This window comes from Vipera berus, assembly GCF_964194415.1.
Source record: "Vipera berus genome assembly, chromosome: 2".
Classification (NCBI taxonomy): Eukaryota; Metazoa; Chordata; class Lepidosauria; order Squamata; family Viperidae; genus Vipera; species Vipera berus.
Genome location: NC_138203.1, coordinates 129,971,956 through 129,990,570, shown reverse-complemented (window position 1 = coordinate 129,990,570; position 18,615 = coordinate 129,971,956). Strand labels below are relative to the sequence as shown.

The 18,615-nt window shown below is 41.2% G+C and overlaps 1 protein-coding gene across 3 annotated transcripts in view; it reads left to right on the top strand.

Moving 5' to 3' along the window:
• NCKAP1L (NCK associated protein 1 like) overlaps positions 1 to 18,615 on the top strand; it is a 92,672-nt gene that overhangs the window by 57,090 nt on the left and 16,967 nt on the right. Inside the window, exons 27-29 of one of the 3 annotated variants that reach the window (XR_014025061.1) lie at positions 1,519 to 1,571; positions 1,775 to 2,047; positions 15,678 to 15,692. Coding sequence is in view for 1 of the 3 variants with exons in the window: in XM_081317229.1 (XP_081173355.1) it covers positions 11,722 to 11,815; positions 15,678 to 15,794 (211 nt within the window). In the remaining 2 variants the exon portion in view is untranslated. Of the gene's footprint in view, positions 1 to 1,518; positions 1,572 to 1,774; positions 2,048 to 11,721; positions 11,816 to 15,677; positions 15,795 to 18,615 lie in introns of those variants that run through there. The other 2 variants (XR_014025060.1, XM_081317229.1) reach the window with 2 other exon arrangements.

Sequence of the window (18,615 nt, the reverse complement as noted above, 5' to 3'; positions counted from 1 at the left end):
TCCATAATATTTAAGTTTCAGGTAATCCAAATTTCCTTTATTTCACTACAAAAAAATTATCATATCTAAAATACACATATCACTTACTTAAATATATTCTTATTTTATTTCATAAACATTTTCTATTTCTCATCCTAGTACCTTACCATTTACTAATAAAGTGTCCTTTATTGTCTTCTTCTATATTATCTGAGCTAAACAATAATTCAAACTATTTCCTAATAGTTAATTTTCATTTCCCTTATAAATTTAAATCCTAAATAAGCCAATCCCTTATTTTTTATCATTTTCAACAATATTTAAATCTATATTCATATTTCCCTTCATCTCAAAATCTCCCTTTAGCCCATTAGTTGAGACTTTAGATCTTCTGTCATAAATCAAAGGACCCCATTTTTTAAATCTAACTCTAGCTTTCTTTTTATGCCAACCAGGCTTCCATACCAGTTCCTTTAAATCATCAGATAGATCTCCCTTCATTCTTGTACATGTTACTTGAATCAAAGAAGACCATCTAGTTATCAATTTTCCAAAGGAACTGGCCCATTTATAATCATTAAATTGTAGCCCTGGTGGCTTAGATCTCCATATTTGCTCTGGTATATTTGTCTTCAATTCAGTCAGGTCTTCCTCTTCCTCAAGTTTCTTCTGGTTTAAGTAAAAAGTCATGTCCATTGTTATGGTTGTTTGTTGTCTAGGTTTTCAGTATCCTGTACTTGTTGATCTTTAACACCCTCCGTCTTGGTATTACTTTCTTCCACTTCTGTTGCTTTTTGGGTTGTAAGTTCTTTAGTTGTAGTCAGGGTTTGGTTGTCAAAATTCTCAGTACATTGCACTTATTGTTCTTTAAAATCCTCTGTCTTGGTATTAATTTCTTCCGCTTTTGTTGTTTTTTGGATTATAAATTCTTTAGTTGGAGTCAAGGCTTCGTTTTATAGATTTAAGCTGGCGCCTTTGTTTTCAATCTGGATTTAATTATCTCAGTAGCTTCAAGACTTTTTTCAAGTATAAGTTTATAATTAGCTGAAATTTGTTGCTGATACTCCTCCATTTCTAGGATGGTTACAAATGGTCCTTTAGTGGAGGCTATTTTTTAAACAAGAGTCAGTAAGTGTTCACCTCCACAGTTCCTAAAAGGCAATTTCACCACCCAGCTGTTCTCTCAACTTTTTATCTCTTTTAGATAATACCAAGGACAGGTCTGGGCTGTAAGCAGGTCTCTTAGTCAAGAGTATTCACTTGCTGTACCAAGCTTTGCCACAACATGTCCCCAATAGCATTTAATTTTTTTTTCAAAATCCAAGCTAGGCTTTTATCCAATTTAAATTCTTTTTCAACTTTTTTACAAGTAGATAACAAGTCCCCATGGAAGTAAGAACTTTTTGGGTCCCCAAATATCAAGAAGATGCAAATACAATTACTTAGTTGTTCTTTTCAAGGCTTTATTTCCCATAGGTAGTCAGACGCCGCCATTTTAGAGGGTGGGAAGAAGACATTCCCTTCCCTCTCTCCTCACAGGGGGAAGGAGTTTCAAGAAGCTTTTACAGGAAAATACTTGCGATACAAAGAAGGTAGGATCTCACCCAATTCCTCCACGGTGCTTTCGATGTGCTTGATAGCGGCTTAGTGATGTGCTGGTAGCGGCTTAGTGATGGGCCATGTTAATGGCCAATGTTTTCCCCATCAGTTCGAAGAACTGCCCCGGATCAAATGGAAGGGCTGCCACCCTTCCGTGATCAGTTGGGGGTCCTTTTCACGCTTGTCACCCCTCCAGGGCAACTTCTGACCCTTTTCACGGTCCCCTGGCGGGAGAAAACCAGATGGCGGAGAGAGCGATCGCCCCGGATATCCGCTGGCGCCGCAATCGCAAATCAGAAGCCAATCTGGTCCTCCTTTTACCATTCTTGGAAGGATGGAAGTCTGAGTCAACTTTGAGCCTGTCAGGATTGAACTCCAGGCTGTGGGCAGAGTCAGCCTGCAATGCTGCATTCTAATCACTGCCCCACCAGAGCTCCTGGTATAAAAGCAAACTAAGCAAATAAATAATGTAAGTGAAGTAAAACAAACTAAAACAATTCATAAAATTCACAATTTGTTCTGTGTTTATAGTGTGGCTCTAGGCACATGATTACTGGACAAGGTTTAAAAGGATGGAGGAGTGGGAGGGTGCTCTCAGTTATCAAAAAATTACCTAGCCATGTCTCCTGTCCCTTGTTTACTTGCTTTTTTGTTTCCTTGGAACATGGTGCTCACTGCAGTTGTTCTTAGCACTAAAAGTCTCTTCTACCAAACCTTCACCCCTTTTGCAATAAAAATTCTCACCCCATATTTTGATACATGGAACTACCATTGTATAACTTAAAAATGAGCTATATTGTACATGATACATGTATCCATGCCCCAATATAGCTCTCTGATATTAATGGTGATTTTTAAGCATTGCGGCTTGATTTTCATTCTCACCATAATCCCCAAATGGGGATTTTTTTCCAATGCTGTTCAGTTTATGAATTAATTTTTGATATAGATAGCAACCTAATTGTTATTTTGCTAAAGTTTCAGGGGATATTTAGATATTTTTTCCATATTGTGTTGGAAGCGTATGCCCACACAGGGGCCGATGGAAATATGAGGATGTTGCTTCAGTTCTTATTGGTATGACACTTCAAACTAGGTAGAAAATATAGCATTATTAGCTCAATAAAAGACCCACAATTATGAACAATCTATATTGCAAAATAGGAAAATATTTTCCCGAGTGCAATAAATGTTCACAATAATTGGAAATGTTGCACATAGAAGAACAAAATGTGGAATAAAGTACGGTAGGTAGTTTTCAGCTAAATCCCATGCTATTGTGGTTGTTGATGGAATTAGCAGAGATGGCTAAATTCACTGTTTTGATTTAAAAAAAAAGAATATAAGTATTTTTGTTTCTACTTGGAAACTGCTTCTGGACTTTGTGTTTGAAGTGGAGAAAATGACACTTTGATTTTGAGTTTTACTGATTAGATTGATTTGTTGATAAAAAAATGGCTAATTTATACCTACTATAGAAATGTAAAAGGTTGAGGTTCAATGTTAATGCCTTATTTTACTGCAACAGAGGGAGTCAGAAGTCAATGCCTTTTTTCCCCCTTTCCCCCCCTTTTCCATGCTTCTTTTTTTCCCCTTTCTCTTGCCTTTGGTTCCTTATTATTTGCTTTTGTATTTTCATATTTTATAAGTGAATAAAAATTAAAATTTAAAAAAAGAAAGAAAATCAGGAATATATATTTTAAAACTACAATTGTTCTTTTGAACCATTTGTCCATGTTCTTTTCCTTCTTTTTATCCCGCCTTTTTATTTTTTATAAATAACTCAGGGTGTCTGTGGAGATTCTCAGTCGTCCAGGTCAGCGTTTCCCAACCTTAGGAACTTGAAGATGCGTGGACTTCAACTCCCAGAATTCCCCAGCCAGCTATGCTGGCTGGGGAATTCTGGGAGTTGAAGTCCACGCATCTTCAAGTTCCTAAGGTTGGGAAACGCTGGTCCAGGTCATAGTTGTCTCAAGGTGCTTTTTTTCTTTCTCTTTGATCGGCAACTGGACTGTTTTTTCCTTGAGGAAGAAGAAAATGTTTCGCTTCTTATCCAAGAAGCTTTATCAGTTCTGAGGGCAGGGGGAAATGGAAGGATAGATCTTCCTCAAGGAAAAAATGGTGCAGTTGCCTCTTGAAGAAAAAAAAAAGCACCTTTGAGGTAACTCAAATTGGCAAACAAACCTAATACTCCTTTGTGTTCTGGCATAGAGGCTCCCATTTTAGGAGATTACTCACAATGGCACCACCTTGCATTTTGTAATTTTTAAGAATTCCAAAATTCAGGAACTGTCTGAATGTCATGGATTTCTTTCTGTGTGCACTCCATGGAACGCATATTCTTGGTTTGGGCCTAGTCCTACCAGCTGGGGCAGATATTCACTACGGTATTAACTACAATCCTGTTTTTGTCCCTCTATTGCCTTGATAAGGACAGCAGCAGCGGGCAGTGCACACGAAGAATGTAAATGATGAAACCGATTTAAATTCATAGCTCAACTAATTAGTGTTGTTCTCTGCTTCCTACCTCTCCCCCCCTCCCCCCCTCCGCTGTATTAGACTTAATTGCAATCATTACTAGTAGTGGGATTCCTATGAACAGAAGGAATCTTGACTTCCCATTTCCAGCTGGTAAGTTTGAATATAGGAAGAAAGAAATTCGAACTGTTGAACATTTCTTCGGAATGACAAATGGAGGCACAAATCACAGGCTATCGGGAGCCATCAAGAAACAAGGGAAGCACAGGTGGAGAAAAATCAGGATCCCAGGCAGATTGGGCACTCTGCAGGCCTTTGCAGGCCTTGAAGCAAGCCATTTTTACTTGTGCCAGGACCGATAACTGGTACTGAGAGCCAGTTTGGTCTATTAGTTTAAGGCAACAGGCTAGAAACCAGGCCGTGAGTTCTAGCGCCGCCTCAGCCATGAAGGCCACTTGGGTGACTTTGGCCACTCACACTCTCTCAGACCAACTCACCTTATAGGGTTGTTGTTGTTGTTGTGGGGAAAAATAGGAGGAGGAAGGTGTGTTGGATATGTTTGCCACCTTGAATTATTTTGAGGGGTCCTTGGTGCTCTCTGAGCTTGCTTGTTTACTTGCAGACGTTTCATTACTCTAACTAGGTAACATCATCAGTACTAATAAGGAGTGCTGTTTGCTGTCAGTTTATATTCTGGTGTCTTGCCTGTCTGTGTGGGTGGGGGCGGTCTTAGGGCTTCTTTGCTTGGGTTGTTTACTAATGGCTCTTTGGCAGTTTCTTGATTGGGGTATTGCTTACTACTTGATTGCTGGTCTGAAGTTGATCTTAAAGGTAAAGTTTTCCCCGCACATGCATGCTAGTCGTTTCCGACTCTAGGGGCCGGTGCTCATCTCCATTTCAAAGCCGAAGAGTGAGCGCTTGTCCAAGGACATCTCTGTGGTCATGTGGCCAGCATGACTAGACGCCAAAGACACACGGAACGCTGTTCCCTTCCCACCGGAGTGGTCCCTATTTTTCTACTTGCATTTTTACGTGCTTTCGAACTGCTAGGTTGGCAGAAGCTGGGACGAGTAACAGGCGCTCACTCTGTTACGCGGCACTCGGGATTTGACCCGCCAAATTGCCGACCTTCTGATCGACAAGCTCAGCGTCCTAACCCACTGAGCCACTGCGTCCCTGTGAAGTTGACCTTGGAGTTAGTCTATTCTATGCTGATCTGAGTGCTGATTACTGGTGGAGAAGTGCTGGAGTCTTTTTCTCTTTGGGGTTGGTTGACTGTCTCTTTTGCATAGTCTATAGACGTTGCTAATGTCTATGTGTCTATTGATGGCTGATTTGTTAGAGGGTCAGACTTCTAGAAATGCCCTGACATTTTGAGATTTGGCCTGGTCTAGGATTGTCACATTTTCCCAAGTGAAACTATGGCTTTATGAATTGTGAATTTATGAATTATTTTATAAAAATAACAAAGGTGGGATAAAAATAAATAAAGTATGGAAAGTAGTATGTGAGGATCTCAGCATGGTACTGATTCTTTCTGGGAGTTATTTGGTGGCAGCGGGGGGCAGGTTGTCTTTCTAAGAAAAACACTAAGCCTCTTTCAAGCCCCACCACCACACACGCACACACATTATCAGGTAAAGTTCCATGGTGCCATAAAAATGGCTTTGGAGTGCCCTTTCCTTTTTCAAAAGGGCCAGATGGAAGAAGCCTTTATGTTATGGATGGGGAACTTTTGGCCCGCCCTTCAGGCTTCAGCCTTTCAAGCATGACTGGATCCCCTTTAAATCATGCATTTATCTGGCATGCATTTTTGATGGTTGCAGCATCCTAGCTCACCACTTGTGACCTTCCTAGCCAGTTTCCAACAAGCAAAGTCAATGGAGAAAGCTGAATTCCCTTAACAACCATGTGATTTGATTCACATGATTTGATTTCTGATTTTCGATTCTAAATCACAATATCTGATTACTATATCTTGCCTTCTGGTGCTTTGATTCCAAAGCACCAGAAGGCAAGACAGAAAACAGTAGACGGAAACTAATCAAGGGGAGAAGCAACCTAGAACTAAGGAGAAACTTCCTAACAGTGAAGACAATTAACCAGTGGAACGACTTGCCTTCAGACCTTGTGGATGCTTCATCACTGGAGGCTTTTAAGAAGAGACTGGACAGCCATTTGTCTCAAATTGTATAGGTTCTCCTGCTTGGAGGTGAAACAGCATACAGGGGGGAGGTACAAAAACTATCCATATGGTGTTCCAAGAACAACTTGCACCTGAACATCGGCAAGATGAAAGAGATGGTGCTAGACTTCCGGAGGAAAAAAGAGGAACCTGCTCCACTTAACATCGTGGGGAGGGGGCTGTGTGGAGAGAGTTTCCTCCTTTAAATTTCTGGGAGTCTACCTCTGTGAAGATCTTACCTGGACAGTTAATAAAACCCAAGTGGCTAGAAAGGCCCAACAGAGACTCCACTTCCTCAGGGTCTTGTGGAAGAACAGGGTAGAACAACGGCTTATGACCCTCTTTTACTGGTCTACTATAGAGAGCGTCCTCTCGTACTGTATTGCGGTTTGGTATGCTGGTCTGACAGCTGTGGATAGGAAAGTATTACAGAGGGTAGTGAGCACAGCACAAGACATTTGTGGGCTGTCCCCTGACACCACTGGATGACATCGCCAGGGCTCCCTGCCTTGGAAGAGTGAGGAAAATTCTCAGGGACGACTCACACTCTTTACTCTCCTACCATTGGGTAGGAGATACAGGAGTATAGCCAGCCGCACCAACAGGCTGAAGAACAGCTTCTATCCATGGGCTGTCAGGCTCTTGAACGGGAAATAACTTTATTTATGATTGACTTGCGAGGCCACTGTGTTATGCAATTAGCTCACATGGTGTAACAAGATGGAGAGTTTGTCGTCACTGTGAGTTGTGGTGGTGGGGGGCACGAAGGGAGGCTCAGCCAATCTCAATGTATACATGGTTGTACTTTGACAATAAAGGTTCATTCATTGAGCAGGAGATTGGACTAGAAGACCTCCAAGGTCCCTTCCAGCTCTATTCTGATTGATTGATTTGCTTAACAACTGTGGCAAAAAAGTAGTAAAATCAGGCACGACTCCCTTAATGACCGCCTCACTCAGTGATAAAACTTCTGATTCCAATTGTGGCTGTAGGTTGAGGACTATCTGTAAGTTGTTAGGTTGATTATGTTTTAATATATTTGGCGGGTATGTTATTATGCGATACTGGATAGTTGGAAACCAAGCTTTTGGGGAACCAACATTTAAAATGCTCTGGTTTGAAATTTCCAAAAGAGAAGATACTTACAATTTACACATAATGCAGACTTCCTTATTTTTCTCTTAACACAATATGCAAACGGAATCAGTAAAAAAAAAAAAGATTTAATTTTGCGGCACAAAACCAATATTTGCAACTGTGATTTGTTGAATGTAATTATAATTGTAGCTTGGTGTGATATATAAGCCGAGCACACTGTTTGCAGCTTTCAACCTTATTCCTGGTTTGTTTTCTATCCAGACCTCTAACAGCTCAGAACTGCATCATGATAAGAGTAAGGAAAACAGCCAAAAATGGTCCAAGCAAGTGAAAATTACTTTGCTCATCTGTATTAATTCTGTATTGGTTTTGATTTGATCAATAAATTATGGCTTAATCGGACACGTGATTTCACAATGCTTTTATTTATTTCAGGACACACATCGGTGAGAAGCACACAGAGGGCCATATGTTTTTGAGCCTCGCAGCTGTGATATAGTCTTTCTTTTATTTGTTTCCAAGAAGATGAAAGGGGATCTCATTTTAATTTGCCCTGGATTCCTGGCACAAGGATACCCTTCCATTCTACAAAGTTATCTAATCTTGTGTTTTAGCTGTAGAAAATAGAATATAACCAACAGCCAGGAATTAAGAATTGGAAAAAAATCTGTAGAAACAAGTCCCTGTGTTTGCTGCAGGAGTGCTGAATTTGTTACAGGTTGCTTAAATGGGTGGGGGTGTGGATGCTCTGTCATTCATAAGCCTTTCCACTTAAACCAGCTTGTGTATATCATAGAGATGCTTGATAGAGTGGGCATAAGGTAGCAGGAGCCGACCTGTTCTGCTTTAAACAACCGTAAATGTTTTAATACTTTCTTTAGCTCCCAGCTGCCTTCTCTGTCAGCTTTACATAAAATCAGCAGAAGACTTTCACAGCCAGTTAATTCCTCTTCTCCTCTCTTCTCCCTTCTGGCTTTTGGAAGTAACTGGGAATTTAAATCCAGTTCATACGTTTTTAGAGAGAGTCAGTGGCCCTATTTCAGTAATAGAGCAGCAGGAATGCAAAGTGGCCTTGCCACAAGGCAGGTGAGCAGGCAGGCAACCATTGTGCCCAAAGGACCATGTTTTTTCCTCCTCAAAGAAAAGAAATTGCATTTAGCTGTAGTTGTGGAGACCAGGTTCTGGGAAGATGGAGATACAGGGAACTGAAATAGCATCCTAGAGGGGCAAGATCTTGCCTGAACAATTGTAATAGGGGAAATTGTGTTTTTTCCCCCCACTGATCCTGAATTAACCACATCTATCTTGCCTCCTCTTCCCACTCGATCTTGTATTTGTGCAGCAGGGAAGCAACATGGGCAGTAAGGAAGTACAGACACATTATTTGCCTTACTTTTATAAGACGTCTTCAGCACAAGGCACTGGATAGTCATAGTCATATATTTGGGAGAATTAATATAATGAATCTACATTAAAATTCAAACTAAAAACTGTATCTCTTCCTGGATGCTGTAAACCTTCAGGACTTCATCCTGAAGAAATAATATCCTGGGTCGCTCTGAAGTCCTCCCCATTTAGAGCTCTCTCTCTCTCTCTCTCTCTCTCTCTCTCTCTCTCTCTCTCTCTCTCTCTCTCTCTCTCTCTCTCTCTCTCTCTCTGTGTGTGTGTGTGTGTGTGATGGGTATCATATGGTTATATGCAAAGTGTGGAGAGGACAATTATATCATGCAAGGAGGAATTTCAGGGTAATAAAAGTACAATAGAATGCCATCTTTGCTTTTTCTCAAGGTTGAGAATTTGCTTGAATTTATTATTTAAAGGTTTAAATTGTTGCCACTCCTCCTCCTACTCTATGAATATATTTACCATTTAATACAAACCAGGCAGAGCATATTAAGTAGAACAGCACAGTATTCTAGATCTTTGTGGCCAAAGAACTTAGAAATTGAATAGTGGTTGAAAGCAAGCATCACTGGGGATTTGTAATAGAAGTAGGTTGGAAGGTGAGGAAAGAAAGAAGCAGCCGTGATGTTTAAACCCAAAGGTGCTTTTTCAAAAGGCATCTGGACTTGAAGACGTTTTCCTTGAAGATGTTTCTTTCATCCAAGAAGATTCTTCAGTTCTGATTGAAAGGTGGAGGATGGAAGGATTTAAATTCCTTGCAGTCATCCGGTTGTTAGCATCCTCCACCATTCAGCCAGAACTGAAGAAGCTTCTTGAATGAGAAGAGAAACATCTTCAGGGAAAAACAAAGTCCAGCTGCCTTTTGAAAAAGCACCTTTGGGACACCATGAGCTGGATGACTGAGAAGCTCCATAGATATGATGGTTAAATAAATGAAGGGGCTTCCATAGGGTGCAGTAAAAAGAAACGTCATTGATCTGTCTTTTGTGCATGGGGGTCTCCTCTGATTTGAGAACTTTCCACTGTATTAATTGTCTTAATTTCTGTGGCAAATAAATGACAATGCAAAGAAGTTTTATGAAGACTTCAATCTAGGAAACTCTAATGGAGGAAGACAGTGTGGCAGGAGCATGTGTATGTATGGAAGAAAGTGTTAATACTTCCGCTTCCATTGCATTTTTCTGTAAACCTCGATTCAAAGTCCTCCATGTTTATGGTCTTCTCTAGATCAGTATCACACTTGGCTTCTCTCCAATGTTATTTCTCTTCTTGCTATAATTATTGCCCTTTGTGATGGCACTTATGCCGATAGCTTGTTTTTTTTAGCTGCCATCTTTTCTTCTAACGCTGCACTGACATATTTTCCAAAGGGAAGGTCAACACACTACAAGCAACTTTGTTACTTCTATAACTCACTTGGTTGCACAGAGACTCCTGAATCGCTTATCACAGATTTGGCCCCAGCTTTATTTTGCCCAAGCCTGGTTGTTTGAATAATATCTATTAGATTTTGAACTGGGATGACAGGGTCACGGATTGCCTTCGTTCTATTTGCTTTGGGTAATATTTTCTTGTAAAGCACTGGGTAACATACAGTAGTCACCGTATAACATATGCTAGCATTTTATTGCCGAATGGGTGGATCACTTGGGATAGTTTATGGCAGAAGTGCTTTATGCATTTTAAAGACCCAGTCAGATGATTGATTTGGTGCCTCATTGAGCAACGGGATTGCTGGTCATGAACTCTGGACAAACTGTGAGTTGGCATGACTTTCCGCTCAGCCCCAACTCCACCATAGGCCTGGAAGTCTGAATTTTTGCCCCTTGGCTTTTGGTGCTTCTCAGAGGGCTGATTCTTGATAAAAATTACAAAGCCACACATATTTAATTACTGTAGAGGGAAGGGAGAATGGCCTTGAAGGACAGGAGGACTAAGAAAGTGGTCAGATAAAAGAGGACTGTGTCCAGGGCAGGAATGTAACCTGAGTAAATGAGACTCTCCTTAGTTGTCATGAAGATTCAGACTTGCAAGTCTCCTTTATTATAGTTTTACAGTAAAAATAGTACTGACCTACATGACGTTTTATTTTCGGTCTACCTTAGCAATTACTATGAATATCTCTGGTTTTGCTTCCTGCTGCTTTGCTTCATTGGTTTAGTTCCTGAATCTGCAAACGTTACCGAGACAAAAGACTAATAAGGATGGAGCAATAGAGACAACCTGTCTTAGATTAACCACGGACAAAGCAATGTTGAACTATCTAATATTTCCTTTTCATTTTAATGTGAGGTGAGGTGTTTTCTCAGTGACAAAAAGTGATGCTGATCAAATCTCCATTTGTGATGTTGTGTCATTACACCATGAGTCTCTTTGTTTCCTACAGCCAGAGCTATAATGTGTTGGAAATGGCTGAGTGTCAGATACTGTATACGTTTTGCACGTGTGTACATTTATTATAATGAAAAAAATTAAATAGCACGAAGTGGAAATGAAATAGCAAAGTTCTGAGGGAATATAAGTAGTTCTCATTCTTCTGTGTCTCATTTTTTTATTTCCTTTAAGTAAGAGGATCACACATTGCCTTATATCAGATTCAATTTTACTCTGGTTTGAGCTTACATCAAAACTGAACAAACCTTATTTTGATTTTATAAAAAGCGTGAATCCATTTTTTGTAAAAACAAAAACAAAACAAAAACCCTACCAGCGGGAGGTGAAGATACCTGATCTTTTTGTTTTGTTTTTTTTAATAATGAAGAGTTATGTTGCTTTCTTTCTAGCAATACAGGAAAATGCTATGGCCCATCTGCAGTCAGAAGCAATACAGTTACTGGAATTCTACCGTGTTCTTTACTTAATGAGGTGTAGACCAGGTCCACCATGTTGACAGGGAACGTTATAAGAAAGAGAAAAAGAGAGGAACAAAGTCCAGCAGCAATTCTGTCCCTCTGACCTGGTTCTGCCATTCTCTTTAGGTGACCTTGAGCATCTTCGAACTGGCCACAGCTGCAGGGCTTCCCTGTGACATTGACCCAGCCCTGGTCTCTGCACTCTGCAACCTGAAAAAAGGTAAGGATACTTACCTTACTAACATTGATCTGTCTTGCCCCATTCAGATAAAAGTCTAGGGCTGCACCATGCCGTCCTGTATCATCTAGGGACGTTTCTAGATAGGGCATCTTCCCCAGCACTGGGAAAGATTCCCCTATCTGGAAACTTGCCGAGATGATACAGGAAGATCCTGTGTCATCTAGCGCTGGGAAAGATCCTCTTTCAGGGAATCTCTGCAAGCTGAGCATCAACTCGGCAAAAAAATATTTCATCTCTTGTCTCCAGGAACTGTCACTGCTTGGATGCCGTTGCTGGTTTGTTTGCACCGAAAGGGCCCACCGCCAGATCCTTGCGAAGAAAATGCAGCTAGCCAGCATTTTTTCCTGTGCCTTTCTCAGTTGGCAGGGGCAGTCTAGTATGTGTAATAAACAGTATTTACGGGTTCTGAACATCTCTGTGGGTGAGATGTATGCAGTCTGGTACTTAAGAGATTTTTTTTTTCTTCCGTTCAATCATGTTAGATTTGTGCGGATTGCCTGGACAAGTCCCTTGTGATTTTCCATGGCCTCCTTCCTAAGTCCGAGAAAAAGTTATTGGCCCAAGGCTGGCTTCATGTCTAATTGGAAACTGATATATTTCAGGGGTCCTTGGTGCTCTCTGAGCTTGCTCGTTTTCTTGCAAGTAAACAAGCAAGCTCAGAGAGCACCAAGGACCCTTCGTTTCAATCCTGAGCTACAAATATTCTCCTTCATTGGTACTAACATATTTAATAGATATTAGAGACATTAGGAGCGCTTTTTTTTAAAAAAAAATTTCTTCTCTCTTTCCTATTTTCAAAACCTAGATATTTGGGTAGAGGAGATCAGAGTGGAGTTGCCATTTGCACGCCTTGAATAATTCAAGGCACTAGATTGCTACAATAAGTAAATTCAATTGCTATGGAAGTGCATACTTTTCTTTGATCAGCAGATTAATTCTATGACCAGCAGTCTATTTTTCATCCTCCTTTGCTGCAACGTAGGTCAGAGATGAACAGCAGCTTCTTTGATCTGCACAGAGAAAACGTATGATCCGCTATTTTGCATATATATATGATGAAAACAAATAAGTTTGAAATGCATATCAGTCTCCCTTTAATTCTTTGTTAGCAATCTAAAATTTACACAAATATGAGCTGTCACTGTGGATGGCCTTCAGTTAGGCCGAAACAGGAAATAAAGATTTGTAGATTTGTCCCATGTTTGGGGCCTAGCAAGGTAATCTAAATAGTTAACAAGCATCAGCCTGAGGATGACGGATGAGATTTCGTCGAATATATAATCTCTGACATCACTTACTGGGAGCTTATGCTCCAGAGACAAGTTCCTTGTGTGTCCAATCACACTTGGCCAATAAAGAAGGTTCTATTTCATATTCCATCTTGTGAATGCAACAACTCAGCTGGTGGCCAGAAAAAAAGGAGCAGAGACCCAGCAGCTTCTTGGTGTGCCCATAAATCCTGCTTTCTCCACAAAAAGACAGCTGCTTTCATATCATGAAAGTGTCTAAGCAAAACTACACTCCTCCTATCATTCTATCGGTGTCCAACAAGACAGTGACTGCATCTAAGCCAGCTTCTGGCAACAGCCTTGATCTCTCCTTCATTTTGATACCCTGATGAAAAATTTTCCTGATCCCTGTTCTATAACTTTCTCGGTTTAGATTTTTTTAAAAAAAACAACAACAAAGATTTACTACAGTTTCTGTTCTGCAAATGAAGATAAATATACACGACGCAGGATAATGTTGCCAGATCCAGTCTGAGTCAGACACTAGAACTATATATTTATTTTTCTAAGCTGTTGGGCTTCTGCTGGAGCCCATCATCAGGGAACTTCTCTCTCTCCAGAAATATGTCCACTGGGCTGTTGTACTTATATGGTGCTTGGTTATATGTAGCTTCTAGTTCTTAATTAGGGTGTGGATGGCTGGCTATCAAGTCATTGATTGTTATTTCCTTGTGCCATTTCCCCCTCAGCTCCAATGTACCTGATAAGTTGGTGGTAAATCAACACTGCTGTTGACTGACAAGGAACCAGTTTCACAGGCTACCATCATTTCCCAGGCTATTTTTGTTCCTATTCAGCCAACAATCTAGTAGCTGCGAAATTGAATGCCTGTCCTTGTTCCTTGCAGTGTGAGGCTACCAATGAGTTAGGGTCTCCTCTTTTAGCAGCTCACTCTTATTCTCGCAGTCTGGTGGTTAGCTTCCTCCCCCTCTTTCCCACATAGCTGCAGGAGCCATCCATGCAGGGAATCTGGCAAATTATGTTTGAAGTTTCTCCCACTTCCAAACAATCCTTGTAGCACATGATTTGTCCTTGCATGGTAGTCTCTGGACAGTGGGCGATGGATGTCCACTTGCAGATCTTGGAAGTTGCATTCTACTGCTTCTGTTTGCGTTTCCTTCGCTTCCCTCCAGCTTTTGGGAAGAGTCCCCAATGCAATCCCAAACTGCCTCAATACCTGACTGAACCTAATTTGAAAGTCTGCAGGCTTTTTTTCCAGTCCATCTGAAGACCTTAATTAAAGGCAGACTCTGTGGCTTAAGTATCCGTCACTTTTCCTCTTTCCCTCTTTCTTTTGTTTACCATTTTCTTGGGTGAAAATTTCTGAAGAGTAATTTGAAAGCTTGCATGCAATTTTGTGACCCTTTCTGAGAAAATAAAAGACATTTTGCATAAGGATAATGCTTAACTAAGGGCAACATCTGATGCTGCAGTTGCTTATGCCTTTCTTCTCTGCATGAGGATGTAAAGAATTATAAGAGGATCGTCTCTGTTTCAAAATGACCTGCAAAACTGAATTTGGTAGATCGGGACTGCCATCTTCTTGCTACCTTAATTGTCTTGAACATTTTCCTTTTTACTGAGATGTATAGTATTTGTATTAACTAAGCAAGTTATTATTTGCCTGGTGTCTACAATGCTAGCTTCAAGCTGAAACTGTGACTTCGTTGTAGTCTGTTATGCATCTCACTTTCAATCCCAGCAAGCTTCCTTCCTTCCTCTTCCTGCTGGCTCAGGAAACCATAGTTATGTGGCACCATTCAGTCGAAGTCATCTTTTCCTGCCACAATAATTACATTCCCAAGAATCCGCCCCCCACACACATAGTGCAATGGCATGCTTGGGTTAAACTATGGTATGTTGGAACAGGCAATAAGAAAAAAAAAACCCTGAGGTTTTCCAATGAGTGGTTTTACACATTGTCTCAAAAAGCACAATCCACATTAAAGTTTGGCAGGGCCTGTGAACCCAGCCTCTTTTTTTCCCTGAGGCTTCACGGCTTTGCTCTGTATAATATGGTGGCCTATTAAGGATTAATGAGGCCTGAAGAGGGCAATGTTGATATTCATTTTATACCGTATTATGAACTGAATCAAAACAGCTTTCTCTTCCTTCTTGCATATACATGCTTACAAATATATAATTTGCACCAGAGAGACACGTTGGTCTCCCTCTTAGTTTAAGGAACAATAATGAGATGTGTAGAATTTATGGGATTTTTTTTTCTCCTCTCCTTTCTTCTCCTCCCATCCCACCACCCGTTATTCTAATAGTGTCTTCTTTTTATTTATTTCTTTATGATGCACAACGTGTTGACTGAAGCAGAGCTGGGTTCTGTTCAGCTAGCCAGCTCCTTCCGTCAGTTAATTTATTGGCTTGTCAGAACCACCATTTTTTTTTAAATTCTCCCCTCCTTGCTTTTCCCCCCTTCTTGGGGCGGGGGGGGGGCAAGCCTTCTGAGCAGCTGAGCTGGAGACAAAACTGCCAATGTAAATCAGACTTATTTCTGAAATCTCTTGTTGTACATCATCCCTTTTTTGTCTTCCTGATAGACAGCTCATCCCCCGAGGAAGACTACAAGATAGCCTGCTTGCTCCTCGTCTTCGTAGCTGTGTCTCTGCCACTCCTGGTCTCGGATCCTTCCTCGATTTACCTCACGGAGATAGATGGTAAGAGACATAATACCAGCATGGAGCAACCTCTCCCAATGTCTGCTAATAGGCTTGTTTGCTGTCCTGTCTGGTTTATATGACATGTTAACTTGTACTGTATTTTGACTCAAGTTGTAGCAGTTTAAACACAATCTGTATCCTGACTTGGCGCAGCTTCCCTAACGCTGTTTTAAGATGCGAAAAATCCAGGGAGCCAGAAGTGACTTTTTGTTGCCATCTACTGGTTGCCTGGATTATGGCAGCATGTTGTGGAAGACTTAAGCTTGCTTGCCTGCGTATTTATTTAGTTATCAAATTTATATGTCTTGCCCATCTCACAAGAAGTAACCTGTGTTGTTGTACAGCAGAAAAACACCTATTAAAATAATAAACATGTCAGACACAGTCATAACCGGAGCCTTGGTGGAGCAGTGGGCTAATGCCTCCTTAAGTAACACCAGCTGCCTGCAATTAGTGCAGGTTCGCATCCCACCAGGCTCAAGGTTGACTCAGCCTTCCATCCTTCCCAGGTAGGTAAAATGAGGACCCAGATTGTTGGGAGCAATTAAGCTGACTTTGTAATAATGCCGCTTGGGGGGGTGTATGAAAGCCCTAATAAGCAGGCATATACATAGAATGAAGGCTACTGCTAAGCTTGTAAGCCGCCCTGAGTCTTCGGAGAAGGGCGGGATATAAATGGAATTAAAATAAAAATAAATAAATAAAATAAAAATAAATATTGAACACACACACACACACACACACACACACACACAGAGACAGAGGGGGGGGGAACAGAGAAAGAGAGACAGAGAGAGATTCAGTCAGCAACATAGCATCTCTAGATGTCACCAGTCCCCTTAGACTGCCAGGCCTGATGACAAGGTCAGGTCTTGTAGTCCAGAAAATAAGAAGGGATGGATCTGCCCTCACTTCAGAGGGGAGAATGTTCCATAAGATGGCTACCACAGCAGAGAAGGCCCACCTCCTCGGGCTGCCAAGCGTAGTTCTCTGAGAAACAGGACCTGTAGCATGCCTCTCTTGCCAGATCTAATGAGATAAGCAATTAGGGAGTACTTAATATAATACTCAAAACACAGTCCAATGTGATGACTGGATCTAGGATGAGGTCTACATATAGTTAAGCTTTATCTATGCTCTGAGAACACAAGTATAGCTCTACTCCTGCAGCTACATTTCTCCTCACCATACTTTGTTCCCTTCTCCTTCATCACAGATCTGATTCACATATAGAGACTAGCTAAAACAAAAACAAAAAACAAGGGACGCGGTGGCTCAGTGGGTTAGGATGCTGAGCTTGTCGATCAGAAGATTGGCAGTTTGGCGGGTCGAATCCTGAGTGCCGCGTAACAGAGTGAGCGCCTGTTACTCATCCCAGCTTCTGCCAACCTAGCAGTTCGAAAGCACGTAAAAATGCAAGTAGAAAAATAGGGACCACTACGGTGGGAAGGTAACAGCGCTCTGTGCGCCTTTGGCGTCTAGTCATGCCGGCCACATGACCACAGAGACGTCCTCAGACAAGTGCTGACTTTTCGGCTTCGAAACGGAGATGAGCACCAGCCCCTAGAGTTGGAAATGACTAGCACGTATGTGCGGGGGAACCTTTACCTTTACCTTAAAACAAAAACCATGTTTGTAGATCTTGACGTCTGAGAATACCTGAAGTGCTAATTCCTCTTCTGGTTGAACCAGGCCTCTGTTTGGGGAAAGCGATGGCCAGATGGTGGATGAAATGAGATTTCCTTTCTCCTTGGGGCAGTTCAGCATCTCTTTTCCAACTTGTTAAAGGCTAAGCAAATGAGGAGGCAGATCTTAGCCCAAAGTACAGCCTTTTTATCTGGGATCACCAGGGTTAGGGAGTAAGTTTAGCCTGAAAAAATATTGCTGGCTGAAGCTGAAAAGGCTTTCACTAAGAATCAGCGTTAGGCAATGATATAGTCAGAGATAGCTCTGGGCTACTTCCAGCATTTGATGCCCCCTTGCCATAATATAATTTTTATGATGGTGATTTTAACACTTCTAATTATAAGTCTAAAGCTGCATTTCTTTTGAGTTCGAGACCAAGTTTACTCATCCTTCCTTATCCCTCATTAAATTAAAATTAAAAATTAAAGTTCATTGGATAGCTTTGAATTAGGTCACGTTGGTCCGAGCAATTGTTCTTAAATGCTGCCTGAGGGTAGCAACAGTACAATTTTTAGCCGATGACATTGGCCCCTCCCTTTCTTTAGCAAAAGCAGCCAAAGATCAGGATTGTAACTGCGTTATGGAGACAGGTAAATTGGGAAACATCCTTGCATTGTTGGGCGCTTACTGTTGTAATTGCTCTGCAGTACAGGTGCCCCCTCCAATTTTAAAGTCCACTTGACAGAGCAGAATACAGTTTTACTTTTGCAAAAGTACCTGGAATTCTTTCTGCAGTCCAGGAATATCCCTCTCAAAACAAACGCAAAGAACCTCTACAACTTTACAGGTGGTCCTCGACTTACAGCAGCTCATTTAGTGACCATTCGAAGCTACAACGGCACTGGGAAAAGTGATTTAGGACTATTTTTCACCCTTATGACCATTGCAGCATCCCCAGGATCACATGATTTACATTTGGATGCTTGACAGCTGGTTCATATTTATGATGGTTGCAGCGTCCCTGGTGGGGGGGTGTTTCCACATGATCACATTTTGCGACCTTCTGACAAGCAAAGTCAATGGGGGAAGCCAGATTCACTTAGCAACCATGTTACTAACTTAATAGCTGCAGTGATTCACTTAGCAAATATGGCAGGAAAAGTCGTAACACGAGGCAAAACTCACTTAACAA